Raw genomic sequence first — 21581 nt, forward strand, 5'->3', positions numbered from 1 at the left:
CACATAAATACCTACACAGAGAAGCATCACAACACATAGATACCTACACAGAGAAGCATAGCAACAGATTTGAATATTAATTTTTCTAGTGACAGTCGTTTTACTTGCCTTCTCGAATCCTTGATTATTTTTTTTTCAATATCTACTAGAGTTAGATTATTACCTGAATTAGTTTCCACGAGCTTACAGCCTCGGCAATTGGAGCTGTAACATTTGGACAAATTCCGCCAAGAACTACCAACTTAGGTGGTCTATCAACCATGGCGTCGAATAAGGCTTTAGTCCCAACCGCCATGTCACACTAGAAAAGAAAATAATATGCTTGCATATTAATAATGTTCAGCCATCCCTCGGAGGGCAAGACATGATCAGGATTAATATACGACAAAATTGCACTCTCGAGCAAGTATAACAAAGTATGACAAAGATAGTAAGACGTTTGATGTCAAATGACTTCTACTGTATCAGGCACATACGGTGCAATCCAACCAGTCCTGGGTTTTGAGCAATGCATTACTCTCAAGTTGCACTAGCTACAACATTTTTCTAAAACAGTGTTGTTTTATATAATGACTTACTCATAATATTGTACATCCTGAACCACATTGAATCACCTGTGTGTAAATGTACTTACGCACATGTACACATAATGTGGAAGGATAAACTGATTTTTGTCGTCTGCACTCAAAAATAAACACGCTAATACGATCACGATTTCAAGCTGTTGCGGTACAGATTATCTAATTATTGGTTCTTTTGGTTCTTTAAACTGAAGAATGATATACAGCTAGTGCTGTTCTAAGTATGATTACACGCATGACAGCTTAATATCGGATTCCATGACAACAAGGCTACTTTCTTTCCCTTCATTCTAAATATCCATACTCTCTGGTTATGCTGTCAGATTTTAATGAAATATCGAGAGGGTGTGTTGTCATGACGACAGCATAGCCTTTACCATCTCTTTTTGTGTGTCCCCAAATGACACATTCATAAAGTTCCTAACTGATATTTTTCATCAGTGGGACCAGACAATGCATATGGAGATTACTGATGTCAAATTTCATCCTTCATCAAGCACTTGTATAGCTTAATACATTTGACATAAAACTTTCCAGTTTGTTGGTGGCTAACGGAGCAGTGTGTTTACGAGCATATATAAAGTGGACCAGGAGCTCAAACTCGTAAAGGCAGATAATTAAGTCAGGTTTGGATAAATATACTCATAGCCTGTTTGACAGTATTAGCTTTATCGCTTATTTATGCTCCTATATTGTTCGACGTCTTAAACATAATGTTAAAAGTCATGTCAGCTACTTAATTTTGTGTAAGTATCATTTATCAAGCCTTCGTAATTCGGATAAAAATGTAACTTTACTCGGAGGTAGCATCCAACTATTATTTAATAGACACTGTCTGTCTCTGTCTCTGTCTGTCTGTCTGTCTGTCTGTCTATGTATGTATATATATATGTATGTATGTATGTATGTATGTATGTATGTATGTGTGTATGGATGTGTGTATGTATGTATGTATGTATGTATGTATGTATGTATGTATGTATGTATGTATGCTTGTTTGTCTGTAAGTTTGTCTCTGCCTATATATATATATATATATATATATATATATATATATATATATATATATATATATATATATATATATATATATATATATAATTACTTGCCATCTAAAGAGCACATCATAGTTTTAACCGCGACCTTACACAGCATATGCACCGGAGTCGTGAATTTTGTCTTCCTAATAGAATGTTAAAGATATCACAGAGATCAGAAGACATCAATATATCAGTTAAATGTTTATTGTAATGAGGAATGGTAGTGAATAATTATGTCATGCCAGGCTAATAAGACGCCAAATGCTGTCTAAAGCAACTTATATTCAGATATACAAATAAACTACTGCTCACGTAAAAAGGGACTTAGTCAAGGGCTGTGGTTTTGTAGGCTATTTAACTTTCCAGTGCATTATTTCAGTTACTAAATCAATATTAATGATGTCTTAATGTTTATGTGATAGTCACGGTTGTACCATGGCTCTGCTGAAGGATGAATCAATCCTAAGCTGTTGCTGATGTCTAAAACCATGCTTGCACGTCTTGTTTACTGCAGAAAGAGTATATATATATTGCGCTCTGCCACTGCGGTATAGAGCACTGTCTTAGCAGATTGATACTCACCGAGTTATATATATATATATATATATATATATATATATATATATATATATATATATATATATATATATATATATATATATATATATATATATATATTCATTGATTAATATCACCCCACCCCTTCACACACCCATCCTAACGAAGCTTTCCGAACGAGTTCAGAAAAAAATGACGCCGCCCTCGTGCCAACAATGATTTCACCTTTTCTGATTCGTCCATAGACGGCATGTTTTTCTTGTTTGTGCATTAGAACCAAAATTAAATTATAATTTCTAAAAAGGAAATTCAAAACTACATAGAAATATGTCATTTCTAAACTAATTGTGCAGTGAAACATAATACATATCAGATATATAATATTTGTTTATCAGAAACTCGGTTTTGAGGTTTGTCAAATAATATAATTTATTCCTATATAGTAGATTATAATGATTCGTGTGGTTTCATTTCATTTACGGTTTAAAAGCGTGTCTCCATGTGCCCTATTAGCAGTTTTTTCTCATTAATTTTCATATTTCCCACGCCAAACTTTTCAGTATCGCATGGATTCGAATAAATCAGCTATGAAGTCTGACACACTGTCTGCTTGCTTTTCCTTCTCATCAGCTGGAATGATACTTAAGTTCTCAAAAATGCAGATGTTTTTCTTATTACAATTAACATTTCATAACGTTAGCATCTGAGATGTTGATGATGAAATAATATGTTTGAAAGGTTTGCAGACTGGTGCAAAGACAGCGAATGCTATCTAAATTTTATGTACAAGATTGTCGATAACAACGACCATCTCATTAAGAATAAACACTCGTTTTAAGTTCATCTTGAATTATTACTTGAAAAATAGTATACCGTAAGACGGCGAGGGAAGACAGACAAAAGGACAGACAGAGGGAGAGTTTTAAAGTCAAATAGTTCGTGAACACAAAACTATATGCATATATGAAGGGGTGTGCAGTTTCGCGTACGCACAGTCACAGACAGACACACACACACACACACACACACACACACACACACACACACATTCGTGCGCATATAAGCAAACAGTACGGAGTTTAAATGATGGCATATTGCATTGCACCAGTCGGGATTGCCACTAGCTAGGGACTACATATTTTAACTCGTGAAAAATACCAATAGTGAGCGTTTTATGTCTTTCGACATTTCTTGTCATTGCACAGTAATTTTATGACTCCGTGTAAAGGCAGTACGTAGAAAATATATATAATCTTTACACCTCTTGTATCGTTATTTGAAGAGCCACAAACCAAGGCTGTAATCATGTGAACTCATAGTTTCAAATGTCAAGACTCAAGTTGCTTCATATATAAGATAGCTGGCTATATCATAATTTATCGTGAAGCCGGGTTGATAGAATAATGTATATTAAGCTTTATACTTTCACTCTGTGTAACTATAATGATAATCACGCAGTGACATCAGAAAATAAAATAAAAGAATTGTTAGTGAATGTTTGTGGCTGACTTATTTAAATCTAGAGCGCTTATTGTTTGATAAGCCCGTATTGCGATCACTATGTGAAGTAAAATTGCTGAAAAGAACAAAATTACAAAGGAATTTAAACTAATTTAATTTAAATGCAAATTCCTGTCACGTATTATGCATTATAACACATTTCTATTCTTGTGGGGAAAATCGATACACTTGAACACGATTTATAAATTGTCAAAGAACTAAAGTTGTATGGAGCATTAGTATGTCTATATTTAATACATTTTTAAGCAACCAGTTATAATTCCTCAAACAAGGACATTGTCTTTTATTTCAATGCCAGTGATCAAAGTGTATCAAGTGAAGGTGCCGAAAAGTTCATTTTATGATTTTGATTGGTAAATGGACAATACACAAGTATTGGCGGATCAAGTAAAGTGCTTCAATTGGCTGGCTGAGGTATTTGACTTGGTGCATAGATCAGAGTACAGTTTTTATTTGTGATACATATAAATATCCTCCGAATATAATGACGTCATAACTAATTGCCAACAGGATGTATTTGATTCCATATGTATTAGAAGCCTTTCCCTTCTGTTTGTTAGAATTGTGAAAAACACCTCAAGTCGACCGGTTTTTCATTCTTTATTTAAATGAAATTATTTCTTAACATCAGCTGTGTTCTTTTGTGAAATACTAAATTGAGTAGGTGGTTGCGAAACAGTTGGGTTAGACGTAGCCTATTGGTAACTCTAGGGAAAAATTACAAGGTTGAGAACAGCATTGTCCTTTGAAAACAATAAAAGTGAATAACAACTTAATACATATGAATAGTGTGAGCTTTAAAAACGGAATACCTCAAGGGACTGGTGACAGTCTATATGTGAAGCTCTGATGCCAAATTTAAAGTTATTACCATCATGTTGATTTTGGCTTAATTGCATGACTCCAGAATGTATGTGGTGAAAGAGTAATGTAAGTTCGTAAATTACATAAGCTGCAGCTCAGAAACAAAGTTTTGTTTGGACGTCCTTAGTTACCAAGTACATTTTTGTAGCATGGGACCCAAGGTGCACGTGTGGAATTGTACGACCCAGCTTTAATGATGTATGGCTACAACGAATGTAACATTCATGTGACGAAGAACAACATTGAGTACTAAGTTAGTACGGTAACCTTTAATTGGCAAATAAGATCACATGAAACCGAACACACAATATTCAATACCGAGAACTGTTGTGTTAGGTGGGAATGGGGGTGGGGAAATATAAAATGAAAACTAAAATCTAATATTTGATTCATATAATTAAATGAATAGATTAAACTAGATTTATCGGAGTGGATAGCATGTGAAACTGGATGTATTCAAAGATAAATTTCAGAGGTTCGTATACAACGTTATTCACTGCGAATTAATACCTGATTTATATCCACAGAAAATCACGTATCGGCAATTCCTAACACCAATTGACATACAAGAAACATTCCAGCTTGAGGGTTGATCTCTGCTAAGGTTCAAAGTTCACGACATTTGTAATAACACGCACCTGCTCAAAGTCTTTGAAGATCAAATTAGGTAATATCCTCCTAATCATGACATTTATGTGGATTACATAGGATTAATGAGCTTAAATAGAGATTATTGAGGAAATGGCTTCATATTACAAAGAGGACTTTACTTTCCGATGCGTTCGTGTGGGAGGCTAAGGGATTTACTACAAGCTCAATATTGTATTTACAGCAACATTCTTTAAGGGTCGTTCCTTTCATAACTTTCAAATAAAATATTCAATTTGTGAATATTTTTGTTCACTGTTTCTTTAATAGTCAAACAAATATTGCCAAGGACGTCAACTGAACAAAGAAAGTGGAACACGTTTACGTTTCAACTTGACGTTTTTTCCGCGACCACGGGGCGTAATGTAAGTGATGTACAATCAATGGGACTCTCCAGAAACCAAAGTTTTCGAAAATACCTTTATTTCCTGCGTTCCTCTTTAAGTTTGAAAGACTCTCAAATACTTGGATATTATACTATGAAATATTTTACAACAAAAATGGTCGTCGATGATATATATTGACATGTCTTGTTAGAGTATGCAAATTCAATAACAAGGGCTTAGAAATTTCAAATATGGGTGGCCTTTGAGCGAATCACCGTATATGCTATATAGGTAATTACAACAATAATAACTACAACAACAACAGCAACAACAACAAAACGCTGAATAGTTGTACGCTAGTATGTCTGAATGGCTACCAATGATAGACCCCTCATTGTCATCCGCCCATTCTAGTCACCAGAAATAGAATTTTCCCACGAAGGCACATCACAAATATAGCAATCCTTGGATAGCAAGATTATTGTTCAACATTCTTCAATGCACTACTACAGGGGGGGGGGGGGCAGAATATATCAGTCTTGTTCTATTCTCATTAAGGTCATTTATTTATTCAAAGGCAATTGGGCCAAAACACAAATCACTATGAACAAAAAACACAATACGGTTAAAGGTTACAGTTCCAATTCATTTGCTTCAGCTCTTACTGTTAGAGCATGCTTGAGAAAGGCTGCAATACTGTAAGTGAACTACTTGGCCAGATGATTACAGCTCAGTAAATGTTTCATAAGTAGGCGGAGAATAAAAATATTGTGGGATATACTTGGACCTAGCATTGGCAAACAAATTTCATTTCAGTAGGAAGTAATACTCATCTTCAAGTTCATTTGAGTCGCAAGAAACACAGATTCGATCGGCGCTGTCAATGCCTTGTCTTCCTGTTTCAATTTTTAAACAGTGTGAAGGGCATCTAAAATGTGCCAATATTTTTCTATGACTAACAACAGTGACAGCTGACTAATACAATTCAGGTGAAGTAATGATTTAAAGTTTCTATAGGTATCACGTGTTGAATCCTCTGACACCCAATTATTTGATAAATAACTTTTAAAACGCTCTACAAAGATATGTAGAAAGACATTTGTGTCACCATTTTCTTGTGTTCCCCAAACATTACAAATGTACAATAGATTTTTTATGTCAGAGGCCCATGTGTGTCTTGTTCTACAGCCGATATAATAAACATATCGTAACATTTTTTGTGGTATCTATAGTTTGGCATAGTGTCCATAGATTAGTCCAATATTTAATGCGACGTTTTGCTGTTTGTAGATAAAGAGCATATCTACCACATTCGCCAAGCGTGGTGGAGTTTGGGGCACTATTTGAGACCCCAAGAAAAAACCTACATACACTATACTGTACCCTATCTAAAATAAAATGTAAGATTGGAACCACCAAATTTCGGAGGCGTGTGTCAGAATAGGCATCACCATGGAGTCAATTTCTAACCTAAATTCAAACTTCGCCAGCTTCATACGATTTCCATCTGGACAGTTCTGCAACACATGTACACCAGGTGTCATCTTGTTCTAGTCTGACCCTCTAGCATTAGGTAAAATGTTAATACAGGTACCTAGAATTCTACTTATTTGCATCAATTGCTCTACAAATCTCAACACCGTGACTAAATTAATCTATGCATTGAATATGAAGCAATACCTCTCTGACCTTCTTCATCAATATACTCCACAAAGACAACGCCTCAGATTCTCGTCTTCTTTGTAATCCAAGGGTTTCCAGAAAGACTTTTGGCGAGAGATCTTTCTCTCACATTGGCCCTACTTTATGGAACCATCTTCCTATCGATCCTCGTCACTTCAAGTCTCTTACATCCTTCCGCCATTCTCTCAAGACCCATCTCCTTAGACATTAGTCTCAGTCTTCTTCAATTACCTAGTATTCAGTGTCTGTGAATCCATATTTGCTCTTACCATAGACTAATTTTCCATTTCTGCGCCTCGAGCTCTGCTTGCAGAGATTACGCGCTCTAAAGTCTACTTTATTATTAATAGTATATTAATAATCCACTATCCCTGTGAGCAATTCCCAGCACACAAAAAATTAAGATACTAAAAATTCAGTCTCAGAGACTACAACCAAGTAAAGAGGGTATAGGAGAATAAGCCGTAATGGGACCGTACCGGATGTATCATTTCCCATACGCATACAAATCAATGTATTATAACTTTTTGTATTTGAGGATAGCATTATTTACCAGTACACAAATTAGTAGGACTTGCTCAGGAATATTTTCTGCATAGTACATGCTTATTGACCTGAAAATGTACATAGATTTTTTTATTCACAATTTTAAGCCGCGACAATTGTAATTGGGTATATTTTTTCCTGAATGTTTGTTATTTTCGATTTCATTGTGTGATGGTACTTGTTGAAGCATGTGTAATCACGTTTTGGTTTAACCTTATCAGCATTCCACAAATCAATGAAGCAAGTCAATTTCAAAATACCGCAAAATGCAGCTTTTCTGTTTGATACAACCACACAAAAACCAACAAGAAAGTGCATGTGCCATACTTCAATAGCAACATCGCATGTTTTGCTACATTTAGTCTAAATGAAATAAACCATTTAAAATGTATTGCATCTGCATGCAGACATTGGGCGCCAATGTCGCTACTGAAACACCCGATGAAGTGTACTAAAAATGTCTTTTGCTTGTTCATTTGATGTCTGTATGGTGGCATGTGTAGTTCATTTCACTGCCACAGAATGTAGCAAGAGACTGTACCCATTCAATATTGCTATCTTCAAGTGTAGCATGTCCAGTTTCTTGGTTACTGCGTGATTGTATTAAACAGAAAAGCTTCAAGGTATTTTGAAATTTACTGTATTATCCGGACCGTTGATTCATACAGTTCACTCGTGGCTACCCAGCCAATGTGTATTGTGTCGGGTCGCCATCGTAGACAGGTGATTCAGCTAATAAAGAAGTAAAGAGTTGTTCTTTGTAATAGTTTGATGTTTTTTCAAAACATCTAAACATTTACATGGGGGGGGGGGGGGGTATAAGACTATGCATGTCCAGGTGGGTAGCTACCATATACAGCTCAGGTATACAAATATATGACGGCAAAATGGGTCACGAAATAAACCTAAATATGGGTCCATTTTTCGTCCGATAGTTCCCTAATCACGGGGTCGGTAATAGGAGGAACTTCTTCATGCTCTAGAAATACTTTCACAGCTTCATAATAAAGGTAATTGACCGGATCATTGTAACTAGAAATCCCTAACAATGTGTCTTTTTTTATTATAGTATACATGGGTAGATGTTTTGCACAAGGGTCATCCTCTGGCACCCAATCTGAAAAATTGGGGGAACTCTTCCCTCTATATAGCATCGTCTTCATAATATGCGACTTCTACTAGCAGGGATGTAATATCGTGAAAGACATAAGTAGAGAAACGTGTGGGATTTATAGACTCATATTGATAAAAGGGGTAGTAGCCAACAATAATTCGGTAACTTTGCTCATTTTTTAATGTACGTCCGTTTTATATATAGATTCTCTTAACATTCCCCTAATACTTGGTAGTTGTAATAATGTTTTACCTCATGCTAGAGGGTCAAAATAGCACAAGAAGGTCGACTTATTCTCACGCGCGACTATAGTGAAGCGCGTGGACCGGAAGTTATGTTGTCAACCAAGAAATCGAATCTTCGTTAAGTTATTTATATGATGTGCCCAGGCAGTAATGTTCTATTTCAGGTACCAAGAATTGCAGACCCACTTAGATACTGTTGCGTTATATAATGGTTAATAGTCCGTAACCAAAATTGGAAACTGTATAAACATGAATGTCACGAATTAGACAAAAACTGGCGTGGGAACACAGGCCTGTTGGCCACCGTCGCCACAACATGTGTGACCTTTAAAGTTTTTAATGACGCCACTTCGGGAGAACCAAATTACTGTCTTGGAATGTTTAGTCGAACATTCCCTAGCAGAAAGGTGCTAAAGGGACGCACGCAATCATGTGAAACATAAATATAGCAAAAACGATTCAGATGTTAACTTAGCACCTTTAATTTCAATTTACAGCTGTTACAATTGAAGCCAGATAACTTGAAACAGACCGTTGTCTGGTCCAATAAAAACTTCACTAATTATAACTTTGACATATTTATCTTCTGACTATGCAAATATATGGGTAAGTTTGCTACATTTTATCATCTGGCGCGAAAAACTTGAAATATAATTGCCACATTTGAATCACACATTCTTGTTTATCTTTTGTAAATGCGACAAATTGTTACAATGTATATGATTGACTGTGATCTGTTGAGATAATATCAGCTCATGCAAAGAAAATGTAACAATATTGGTTACATTTTATTGAGCCAGACGAGGCTCATTTCACATTAATTTCACTGTAATTTTGTGTAAAACCATTGACCATGTTGTAATAGATGAGCGCATACTCTTCCTTCATTCAATACTAGCAAAATTTTCACACAACAGCCACTGAGCATTTCTGTGGCTATGATTGATTTTAACTTGAAAACGTCATTACTTTACTCTACAACATTAAGTCATCACACAGATTGCATATAATTTCGATAAGTCATTCATAGTAAATATGTTGAATATCATGCAGGGTACCGTGAATAACTGATTTATGAACTCTAGAAAGACGAGACATTTTTTCACTCTAAAAAATTACGTCATCACAAACATTGCATACAATTTTTGGAAGATATCCATGTTAAGTATGGTAAGTATCACTTAGATACCATTCCGTGAATAACTGATTTATGGACGATTTATTTCACTCTAAATAATTACGTCATCACAAATATAACAAGCCTGAAAGATCTAGTCGTTGTTTACGTTTATGTAATATGCTCACTAACATGGGTAGTGATTGGTTACACAAGCGGACTGGACCTTTCAGACTAAAGGTTACATACTTTCAGCAAAATCATTCGTGATAACAGAATACCTTGTAACCGATACATTACCTTGCATGGTGTATTTAACATGAAACTTGAGTACCTTACAAAATTCTGGCTTTCACAACGATTAGTCATTTCGGAGATTAAGGTTTCAATATAAATATTTATGTGACATCTATTTTTCTTTAATGGCAGGCTAGAAGTTAAGCCAAATGATCCGTATAATGATAAATGAATCCCTTAATAGTTGCAACGGTGTCATGGTCGAAAGACGAACATTGACGATGTTCGGTGATTACAAATCCTTTGGCTATAACTAAAGCAATTGAATACGATAAGATCTTTGTCATCGACAGATGGGCGTCGTGTGACAGTTTTCAAAGCAGATGGAATGTGTTGATAAGTCTATAAGTCACAGAAGTCACAAAGTTGCCTTGGATATTATCATAACATTTATTCAATAACAAAACACGATATGCGATAACACGTCATAAAACAGTGAATGTTGCCTGATGTTTTGTTACATTAGACCAGGCTTGCACACGCCAGCCGTAACACGTCAAAACACTCAAATGCGGTGGGGGGCCTCTACGAACGTTACAAGATCTAGAGCCACTGAACAGCGTATTTTTGAAACCGAATATGGGTGTTTTAAAACCGAGCTCTAATTAAAACTGGTGACAACCAATCAAAAGCCAAGCAGCATCTTTTATGGAGTATTTTTTTTAAGTTTAATGTTATACTACATTTAAATTATTGTAGTAAAATTATTATCACTGGTTTACAGCAACAGAAGAGAGTTGCCGCAAGTACTTCTGCGACAGAAGAACTCTGACTCAGACCAACCTTTAAGTGATAGGTAGAAATAAAAATTGTACATTGTACCTAATACAACCAGAATCATACTTGCTTGGAAAATGCAATCGTCGCAATACCATAATTTAACCAGCAGTCTATTGTTTTCCTTTTGAAAACGCCGCTCAGTAAGAATCTGCGTGCCTTTTCAAGAGTCTGACGTAATTGCATGAGTATAACTGCTACATTGTTTCACAAAAGTGATAGTCTGCATGCCAACGTGGTTTCTAACTAAACCACGCTTGGTCAAAGTCCCTTAATCAGCACAAAATGTTTTCATCCAATAAGTGAACCCCAACTGATATAGTGACATAAGCAGTATACACACGTTGCATCCTGAGCTGACAAATATACCATATTTGGACATTAAATAACTGCCTCAATAAACAATAACTTTATGAGGGACTGTGTTATTATTTAGCATTTTGTGATTGTTTAACAAAGACTCGATGTCAATGACTATGTGGGTGGCTATGGGTGAATTTTAAATTGCATCTCATTCATCTCAAGACTTCTAGAGTAAAGACTTTGACTATACTGTGAGTGGAGGTGTAAATGGTAACGATACAGTATATAGGAACTAAATTATAAGTGATAATCAATCGACAATAGCAGACACAACATCTTCAATACCAGAAACAGCTGGTGTTATCCCAGACAACCAAAACAATGTCTGAGACTTTATTCAAAACAACGTCTCCACCAGATAAACCATGTCTGCGAGTGTTACATTGTAACAGTCTGTCTGTACCTAATATAACTATCATTGATACATATTACACATAGTTTTTCCATAACGCTTCCCTGTACAACAGACTCAATCGACAGAGTCAACTTTTAATCTACGTTGTATCTTGTAAGGATGTGATATTGAATGGATTCGTCCACAACGCGTACGTCGACACTCATAGACAAAACGAAATTCGGTTACGTCATTCTCACTTCCGAATATAGCCATTATGCAAATGATTAATCAACTTCATGCAAATATAATGCTAAAGTAGTAAACTTATGTGTGCAGTAATTCAATATTTCAAAGATTCTGAATAATATAATTTCTTTCCGATTGACGAAATCTAAAAAGCAATCTCAGTTGATCTCGTGCAACTTTTGTACCATTTACCTGAAATTGATTTTACATGCATTAATATTAAACCCATTCTGCTGATTTCAATATGTTTTTTTTAATGAAAAGAAGTTATACGAATGAAGGATTTCTTTTATGATATAGTAAAGTTTTAGACATGACCACTTTTAAAACCCAATGTTACAAGGAAAGTATCACAATATTTATGTTTATCTTTCCTGAGGGAAGATCACTGTATAATGATGTCTGTCTGTCTGTCTGTCTGTCTGTGTCTGTCGGTCTGTCAGTCATTTCAAAAAAAGGCTAGCTAAAGTAAAAAAAACTTGGTGCACACCTTCTTTAGTAACATGACTAGAGCTATTTAGGTTTAGTTAAACATTCCATGAATAATTATGAGGTATTTGCATATATGACGATTTTCGATAACTAGGAAATCATATTAATAGTACATACTTCAAATTTCAAATAATGTTGTACATGCACTGATGGTAACACATTCGCATGTGTTGTATAAAGATTTCTGACGTAGCTTTTAATATTAATGAGTAATGCGCATAATTAATAATTAATTAACAATTTTCTGTAATTAGGCAATATTTTTTGATATTGGCTATTACGCAATATCTTTTGATATTTAGCAATATCTTAGGAAATATCGAAATTCATGTAATTATCACTGATCATTCTCAATGTGGTAAAATGAGCTGATCGAAAATCCTTGTGGAAGGCATACAATTTACATCTGATTGTATTTAATACACATCTGGTGTCCTGTCGTATTCAGGAACAGCTAGCGTGCCACTTAAGAAATTTGATGGTGTTACAGCTGTAAGTTTATAGAATTAATAAAGCCAAACCTATCACTAATATTTGTATGTGATACACATATGGCGCCCTGCCCAGCTGCAGCTTGTATGTCGCTTAAGGAATCAAGAAAGGGCAAATGTTAACGTGTGATTAAACGGAATATGCAACACGCATGAAATCGAAGCTGCTTCCTGGTGATCTTTCATTAAATGTTGAAACTGACACTGTGTAGGTTGATTGAGAAATATGTCTTAATTATCAAGTTCTTGCGATCTGTAACATTTCCCGCGAGGCGAGTATTAAATGCTCCACGGTTAATTGACATTCTTTCTTGCTCAGTAGATGCATTGGGATCATACATTGTACGAAGTTTAACTTCTCATTTTGTTCACAGGGAAGTAGGTCGGTGTAAAATACCCTTATGATTTAGTTATAACCGGTATCAAAAGAACTATGCATTTGTTTTTCTTAGAAACTAAGTCTGGCAGTTTGGTCTAAAAAAATAGTTGGGTACTCCATTCTTGACATTGCTATTATTGTTATGTTTGTATAGCCACGGATAATATGCACAAATATGTTTAATTTTGATTTGGTTTTTGATAATTTTCTTTTTACTGCCGTGGGTTTATTTGTATTCGTTGCTGTATGTGATCCGAGGTTACAATTTATTTTATGGTCGATCGGTGAATGTTTTTTGGTTGGTTTGGTGGGTTGATGGATGGGTGGGTTGACTAGCTGGCTGGCCGACGGGCCGACCGACTGATTAACTAAAACTAACTAACTAAAACTAACTAACTAACTAACTAACTAACTAACTAACTAACTAACTAACTAACTAACTAACTAACTAACTAACTAACTAACTAACTAACTAACTAACTAACTAACTAACTAACTAACTAACTAACTAACTAACTAACTAACTAACTCACTCACTCACTCACTCACTCACTCACTCACTCACTCACTCACTCACTCACTCACTCACTCACTCACTCACTCACTGGTCGGACGGACGGACGGACGGTCGGTGGGTTGGTTGGTTCGTTGGTTGGGTTGGTGGATGGATGGATGGATGGATGGATGGACTGACTGACTGACTGACTGATTATTTGATTGATTGATTGATTGATTGATTGATTGATTGATTGATTGATTGATTGATTGATTGATTGATTGATTGTTTGCTTGATTGGAATAGACCTTCTAGCCGGTGAGGTCTCCGATAGCTGCTTTTGTATTCAATATAATGTACACAGTGATTATATCCAAAAGCCTAACCGCTGTTTTACAGACGATTGCATTCAGCCCCCAGGCACAAGCAGCCAATATATTATAGGTTAAAAGCGCAAAATATAGCTTCAATAATGTCAGGCTATCAGGCCTTAGAGACAAGGAAAAGTCGATCCAACTGACAATGACTTTATTGCTGTCAATAAAGTACACTCACCGTGGAAGTATATAGTCAATGGCCCCTAAACTCTGTTCCAATTTCCTCTAAATAAATCATATTCATAAAAAATATTAGTTTTCTCTGTAGTATTGAGTGCAGACAATGTGGCGAGTAATCTAAGATTATTATTAGGAGCACAAATTACGCGATCTTCCGTCCGAGTTTTTTAATATTACCTTTTTGTTAACGTTTCCGACAGGTTCAAGTTATAACCTGCCGAGAATTTATCAGGTATACATTTATAATGAAAACTTCGCACGCGATGTGCCAAATAAGGATATCAGTAATAAATGACTTCTGATAGACAATTAATTTTTTATGACCGGCCTTAATCGTAATCAACCGTGCAAACGATATTTACGTCACAGAAGTTAACTAGAAATGACAAGAGTATTTTTATACTGCCTAGCTGTGTCTCTATCAATATTATATAGTCTAGAGATGGGCCTCGTTCTCCAAAGACACATATCGTGCCACGAAAACCTAAACTTAGAGTCTTCTGTGATCTGAACATCTTTATTTCATGGATGTAATAAGAAAACATGCTAGTCACTGTAGACCCCTTTATTTTAGTTTGATTGGTGATATGCCTCTTGGCAGCGTTAGAAATTCGGTCCTCTAATAGATTGTCCAAAATGAGGCGTCATGTTGGCTAGATAGCTGTAGATAGCTGACAAAATAATTGATTTGAAATACAAATCAGAAAATGTTATGTTATTGATCACAGCTACCCCCTAGAAATTTGATGCGTGACTTCTATGATAAATCAATCGAGAAGTATCGATTGGAACACTTCGTGTTTTTTTAAGTTCTTGATGAATTTTGTATTATTTTCATCATTTTTAGAAGAATGTCATATTGTCATAGTAACCCGATTTACCTTCGCATTTAAATACAACATCACGATACGGGTAATACAATAGGTAAGCATTCACACATGATTGCAAAAGACAAAATAATTTATTCATACACGCGCGCCTCGGGCTCACACACAACAAACACAGTAAAATAATACAGTTTTTCGAAATGCTTTTCCATGAGTGAATGTTTTACACCATAATAGAACGTAAATCATAGGTGTCATGAATTTAGTCCTGGTTACCAAGGAGATATGTAATTATAATCACTAAACCAGAAACGAAATGTCGTCTGGCTCGAAAATAATCTTACCAACAGTGCTACATTTTATCGTTTGCCTCAACAAAATTGTGTTAACAGTGCTACATTTTATCGTCTGGCTCAAGAAATATCTTACCAACAGTGTTACATTTTATAGTCTGCCTCAACAAAAATATCACTAACACTGCTACATTTTATAGTCTGGGTCAGCAAACAATCTTTAATAGCAACATTTCAATATTTTATAGGAATATTAAAACGGTAGATCGTGGACTTCACAAAACGTAAGCACGATTATTACATTTTAAATTCTCCTGAGAGTGCATATTACCTGTAAGAAATCTAACATAATGACAGACAATCTAGATTGTTGGTAAACTTTTATTATGCCAACTAATGAAATGTAGCAATGTTAGTCAGATCGCCGATGAAATGTAGAATGTAGCGATGAAATGTTAGAAACTTAATATTTGTTTTTGATGATGAGCCATACGACGTTTCGTTTCAGACCAACTGTTTTCTATCGTAGTCATTACAAGTAAACAGTACTACTTATCGTTACTAGCAGTGGGTATGATTTTCGATGAGAACATTTACCCAAACCTGTGTATTTATTAGCATCCCGTGTATTTATTAGCACCCTGTTAAAAAGCCCTGCTCACATTTATCGACCATACTCCAAGCGTAAGTAATGTACTATAAAAGTTTTGGTGTATTCTCTTCACGACTCTCATTAATTCACAACATGTCATACAGGGATACATTACTATACAATTATTTATAGACACTCGTTAACATGGTTAATATTTACAGAATGTGGAAACGATATACATGTAAGTACATCCAGCCACAATATCATTTCTTATCATTATCACCGTCCTTTAATCTTGGCAGACAAATCTTTTGCTTTTATTTCCTCCGGCTTGGCGAAATTCTTAACAGGTTTTATAGTAAGTCAAAAGTGACTCGACACAACATTCGTATCATTTGTTCTTCTAATTTTGTTCTTGTTGTTTTTGTCGTTGTTAATGTTGTTGTTGTTGTTGTTGTTGTTGTTGTTGTTGTCTAGAGGTCAAATTGTAAAAACGTAAGTCCAGGTTGTATAAACACAGAATTTATCAAAGGCTAAGGTAATAAGTTCAAGCTGTTCAAAACTTGCCGCCAAAGGTTATTGCTGCTGTTGTTTGTTTGTTTTGCTTTGTTTGTTTGTTTGTTGGTTTGTTTGTTTTTCAATGATTTCAAAGAACCACGCTGTCTTCAAAACAAAGAAGACAAAATACGAATCTTGCCATGATAGTGACAAAATCTGCGTTGCTTTTTTCTGTAAGGTCGTCGTCTCCTTCTTTAAAAAATATAACAAGTTTGAGAGTAGACACAAGAAGTGGACTCGCTGAGGAGACCCTTTCGAGGTATCGTCTCCGGAGAGAACCATCAGCGTACTAGTGGTTTTGTGAATATAGAGAAAATAACGACTTCGATTTCTATTCACCACTTAACAAACATATCACCAAGTCTTTTAAATGTTCATCTCTAGAGACATGTGAATGAATGTATCAGAAGTACACATCACTTGACAAAGAAGCCAATCTAAGTATGTGCAGATAGTACGCTGTGGTACCGATTTCGCATGGATTTGTTACTCATAAAGCAAATACAATTTGCTGCCTTTAAAATAAGTGACGAATCACGTTATTACTAAAAGGTCAACAATGCATACCGCAATAATGTTTCTTGTGAATGGTTTCATGTAATATTTGTTTTGGTTTATTTGGCTAGATATAATGTACTTACTTTAAGTAATACGATGAAGTTGAGAACATGACTACGCATATGGTGTGCCGTTTTTTTTAAACAGATTCAAACAGAAATCAGTGAACCACTGTTTTTTTAATAAGTTCTAGTCCTCGTATGTAGCCCAACTGGCGACCGACATATTGACATACACAACAGAAGAGGAATGGATATACCCGATTACATTACATGCGATGAATCGTAACATATTCGATTGCTGTGATGAGTTCAGAGGAATGCGAATGATGGTTGATGGATTGTGTTCTTTCACATCTAGTTTGACCGCGACCAGAACTTGAGTAATATTTCAGTCCCTCAACATCAGTACTTTCACCGCACGCACCATCTATCACACAGCATGGGTATCATTGATAGGCTGTGAAATTTTCTATCTTAGCAATATCATGTGTCATTTTGCTAGATATCACCCTAAGTTGAATGTTGAACAACCAGTGTACCTTTAATAGCCCCAACCTTTTGACAATTCCAACGTGTTGAAATTTATAAGACATGTTATACACGAAACAAATCATACATGTAATTTTTCATTTGGGCATGACGTGGTTTTTTTATGGTAAAAATGAATTGCATATCTTCATTTACATAATCCACTACAAACTTATATCAACCAAAACACTCACAACTGTCATTATTAATATTGGCATACCAAACCAAGAATAATGAAAATCGATGCTTTAAACTAATTCGTGGCTTATATAAATGCGCTTAGTCAGTTTAAAAGGATCAACATTTACCATAATTTCCACTTATTTCTTCCATTATATTTCCATTTAAGCAGTAACCTAATCTAAAATTAAATATAATTGGTCTATGAGGAAAGTCTCAGCGCTACTTGAAATGCATCTCATGACCTCATTACATATGCTATACACGACAAGCTTAACTAAAAAAAATTATGCTATATTATCACAAACAGAATCGCAAATCAATTACTAAAAAATGTTCATATTTCTAATTTTGTGACGTTGTCATGGGCAACGTAGTGGGGTATGTTGTGGTGTTTCTTTTTGCGTCGTTATTGTTCTGTGTTTAGCGTAGATATTATGATATTTAAGTATACCTGAATCAAAGTAAGGATATCTCATCTTTCTCTAAATATCCCCTAAAAGTCCGGTGACATTTTGAACATTTTCATAAAGCCATGTGAAATAATAATTTTGTTTGATCTCGGGTTTACAAAAGCAAGGAGGGAATTGGTTTACTAAAAATACTAATTATACATTCTGATTTATGCAAATTAAGTGTACATATAATTTTTTGAATGATTAATGACAAATCTCTATCCTTCTATATTCATAACACTTAACAAGGTTTAACATAACCAGACCAATTTATAGCTGAACAAGTCCACTTGGAATATTTACAATCGTGTAGCTTCACAGAATAAACCATTCAAAATTTATCGGTGTTCAATTTTTATCAAATGAATTAGTAATTTTAGAAATGAGTCACGCTCAGGAGAATGAGTCGATTAATCTGAACGCATTCGTAATTTGAAAGTATTTTTTTCATAGGAGGCTTTATTTTGGTAAATACTGGCCCATCAAAAAGACTGTGGCATCGCCTTATTATTATCACAGATATTTTGAGTTTAATTGGTTAGTCTGTGTTCCGAATCAGACCTCCTGTGTAAGGTGACACCACAACACAGGTGTTAAGTTTTAGGGGGTTTTCATATCTATCACACAACAGGACTTTCCTTTTGTAAAACCCATAAAAAGGCTTCATAACGAACAGGAAATTAACACTGGCCTAAAAACTATCCAGACAAAAATAAACATTTAAAAAATATTTCGACACTCCAGATGTGTTGTTTTCTGTGACACGAGACTACGTAGCTGGGGACACACAAATTGTAAACACTAAACTCTTTGGCAAAATTTATCATGACTCGACTTTAGGACCTTGCGATACTCTTGTGTGGTAATAAAAAGGGTTGGCTATGTAATCTGTCCATACCTCAATCTGATTTGTAGCAAAAATTGAAATTAAACACTGGCATGCTCATCAGAACGATATAAATTTTGGAAAAGACCATAAATTTAGTTTGCTAGAGTATCTGAGGAGACTTTTGTGCCTTATCTGGGTTATTTCCACTCCATAAATTAATGCATTTGATAGGGTTTGACTTGAACGTTCATGTTTTTGTAATTGTTCACGGCCTACACAGCAAAATACTTAACAAGGAAAGACAAGACCATTCGTATTTCTCAGCCACCTAATTCGATCGCTACACGAGATCTTTTCATAAACTTAATTTCAGAAATTCTTCTCTTTGTACTTGTGGCAGTACTATAGCAACACAGCGCAAATGAAAGGAAATACCATTTCCCCAGCTTCTCAGACTCCTAATTCCAGTTACCTTTATTTTATTTAGCAGAAGGAGTCCTACTTTCCTATTTTCTTTTGTGGGATTTGTATCTAATTCATTATAGGTTTTATTTACTATTGTTGAGATATAAAAGTGAGTCAATACCGAGGTTGAACTCATGAGGTAAAGAATGAGAAAATGTTAATTAGATTATTGCCCAATATTTATTTTGTCCTCATTCAGCCAAGGAAAATACGAGTGACCCAAGGGACCCTTGTCATTCCGAGTTGCTAGACGAGTAGCGCAAACCCTTTGGTCACGAGTATATTCCCGCCGAATGAAGACAAATATTGGGGAATAATATAATGATACCATCGACAGTGATATAAACATAATCTGGGAAAGTACAATTTTGAGCATTTTGACTCATATTTCGAACACGGCAGAACCAATGACGTAGAAACACGTTGTGGTGACATAAACGCGCGTTGTCGTGACGTAGAACGACCAGAGTATATGTTCCATATTTTTTGTTGAACCTGACTCGTGCATGGTATAATATGTGATTATAGCAAGTTGTTCAATGTATGCCTATAAGACTGTAGATATACAATGTAAGGTTCCAAAGGAGCAATCAATTTCCTCCTCAGCTGAGGGTTAATGATTATTTATCCCCTCCCCTTGACTATTTAATTTAAACAAACGTGTTTTTGTTTGCTGACAGTCACGTTAAATGTTTAACCGTTTCATCTCCCTCGACTCCAGTTAGCCATGGTGTTTCTACCTTGACAAATGATTCTCCTGTGATACTGTATTCCACGTGAAATCAAACTGTTCAAGATTCAATTTCCAATCAGATTTCAATCTCGTTGTAACCTTGGTAACCGCCAATTACTCAAAAACCTACCATCCACGAATTCCGATTGTGAGAGCCATGGGATTGAATTAGTGTGAACTTAAGAGTTTCTCGTAAATAGTTTTACTCGATTCAAGAAAGGCAAATTCGAACTGCTATTTCATAATCAACGATATTGCGTACTTTCAAGGTTTTCAGAGTTATCAATATCCCTACTCGACATGATGACAATTCTGATAGGGTGGTCGTATAAGCAATTTATTGATGCAGATCATACGGACTGAATAGGTTTGTTTGTGACTTAGACATCTTTTCTGTGACACGAGTTAGCGTGTTATTCCACTTGGGCTTATAAATGCTCTAAACATTGCTGATGATACCTACTTCGTTCTTATGAAAAACTTATTTTTATAGATACAGTCCCAAACTAAATGTAAGAAAATATATCTTAACACAGTTTACTTGTTTGCTTTTTTTTCTTCTTCTTTTTTTTTTTTTTGGTGGGGGGGTCTCGATGATGATGATGATGATGATGATGATGATGGTGGTGGTGGTGGTGGTGGATGATGATGATGATGATGATGATGATGATGATGATGATGATGAGTCGAGAAATCATAAAGCAACCAAAACAAGAGCGTTTGCAGTGATATTTGATAGGTGATAGTTCGCTGAAAGCTTTCTAAAACAGACGGGTCCTTAACGTAAAAGCAAGTAGTCTTCAAGTTGTACGGAAATCATGAATAGTGAAGTAGTTCGTAAAAGGCACGTCATCCATTTATTCTTGGTATATTGTGACAGGAA

The 21581-nt window shown here is 35.3% G+C and overlaps 1 protein-coding gene across 1 annotated transcript in view; it reads right to left on the reverse strand.

Annotated features, from left to right (window-relative positions):
• The window catches only part of LOC144450750 (gamma-aminobutyric acid type B receptor subunit 2-like), a 48679-nt gene that overhangs the window by 12909 nt on the left and 14189 nt on the right, over positions 1-21581 (reverse strand). The window contains exon 2 of the mRNA XM_078141453.1: positions 164-301. Coding sequence (XP_077997579.1) covers positions 164-301 — 138 coding nt within the window. The remainder of the gene's footprint in view (positions 1-163; positions 302-21581) is intronic.

This window comes from Glandiceps talaboti, chromosome 20, assembly GCF_964340395.1.
Source record: "Glandiceps talaboti chromosome 20, keGlaTala1.1, whole genome shotgun sequence".
Taxonomy (NCBI): Eukaryota; Metazoa; Hemichordata; class Enteropneusta; family Spengelidae; genus Glandiceps; species Glandiceps talaboti.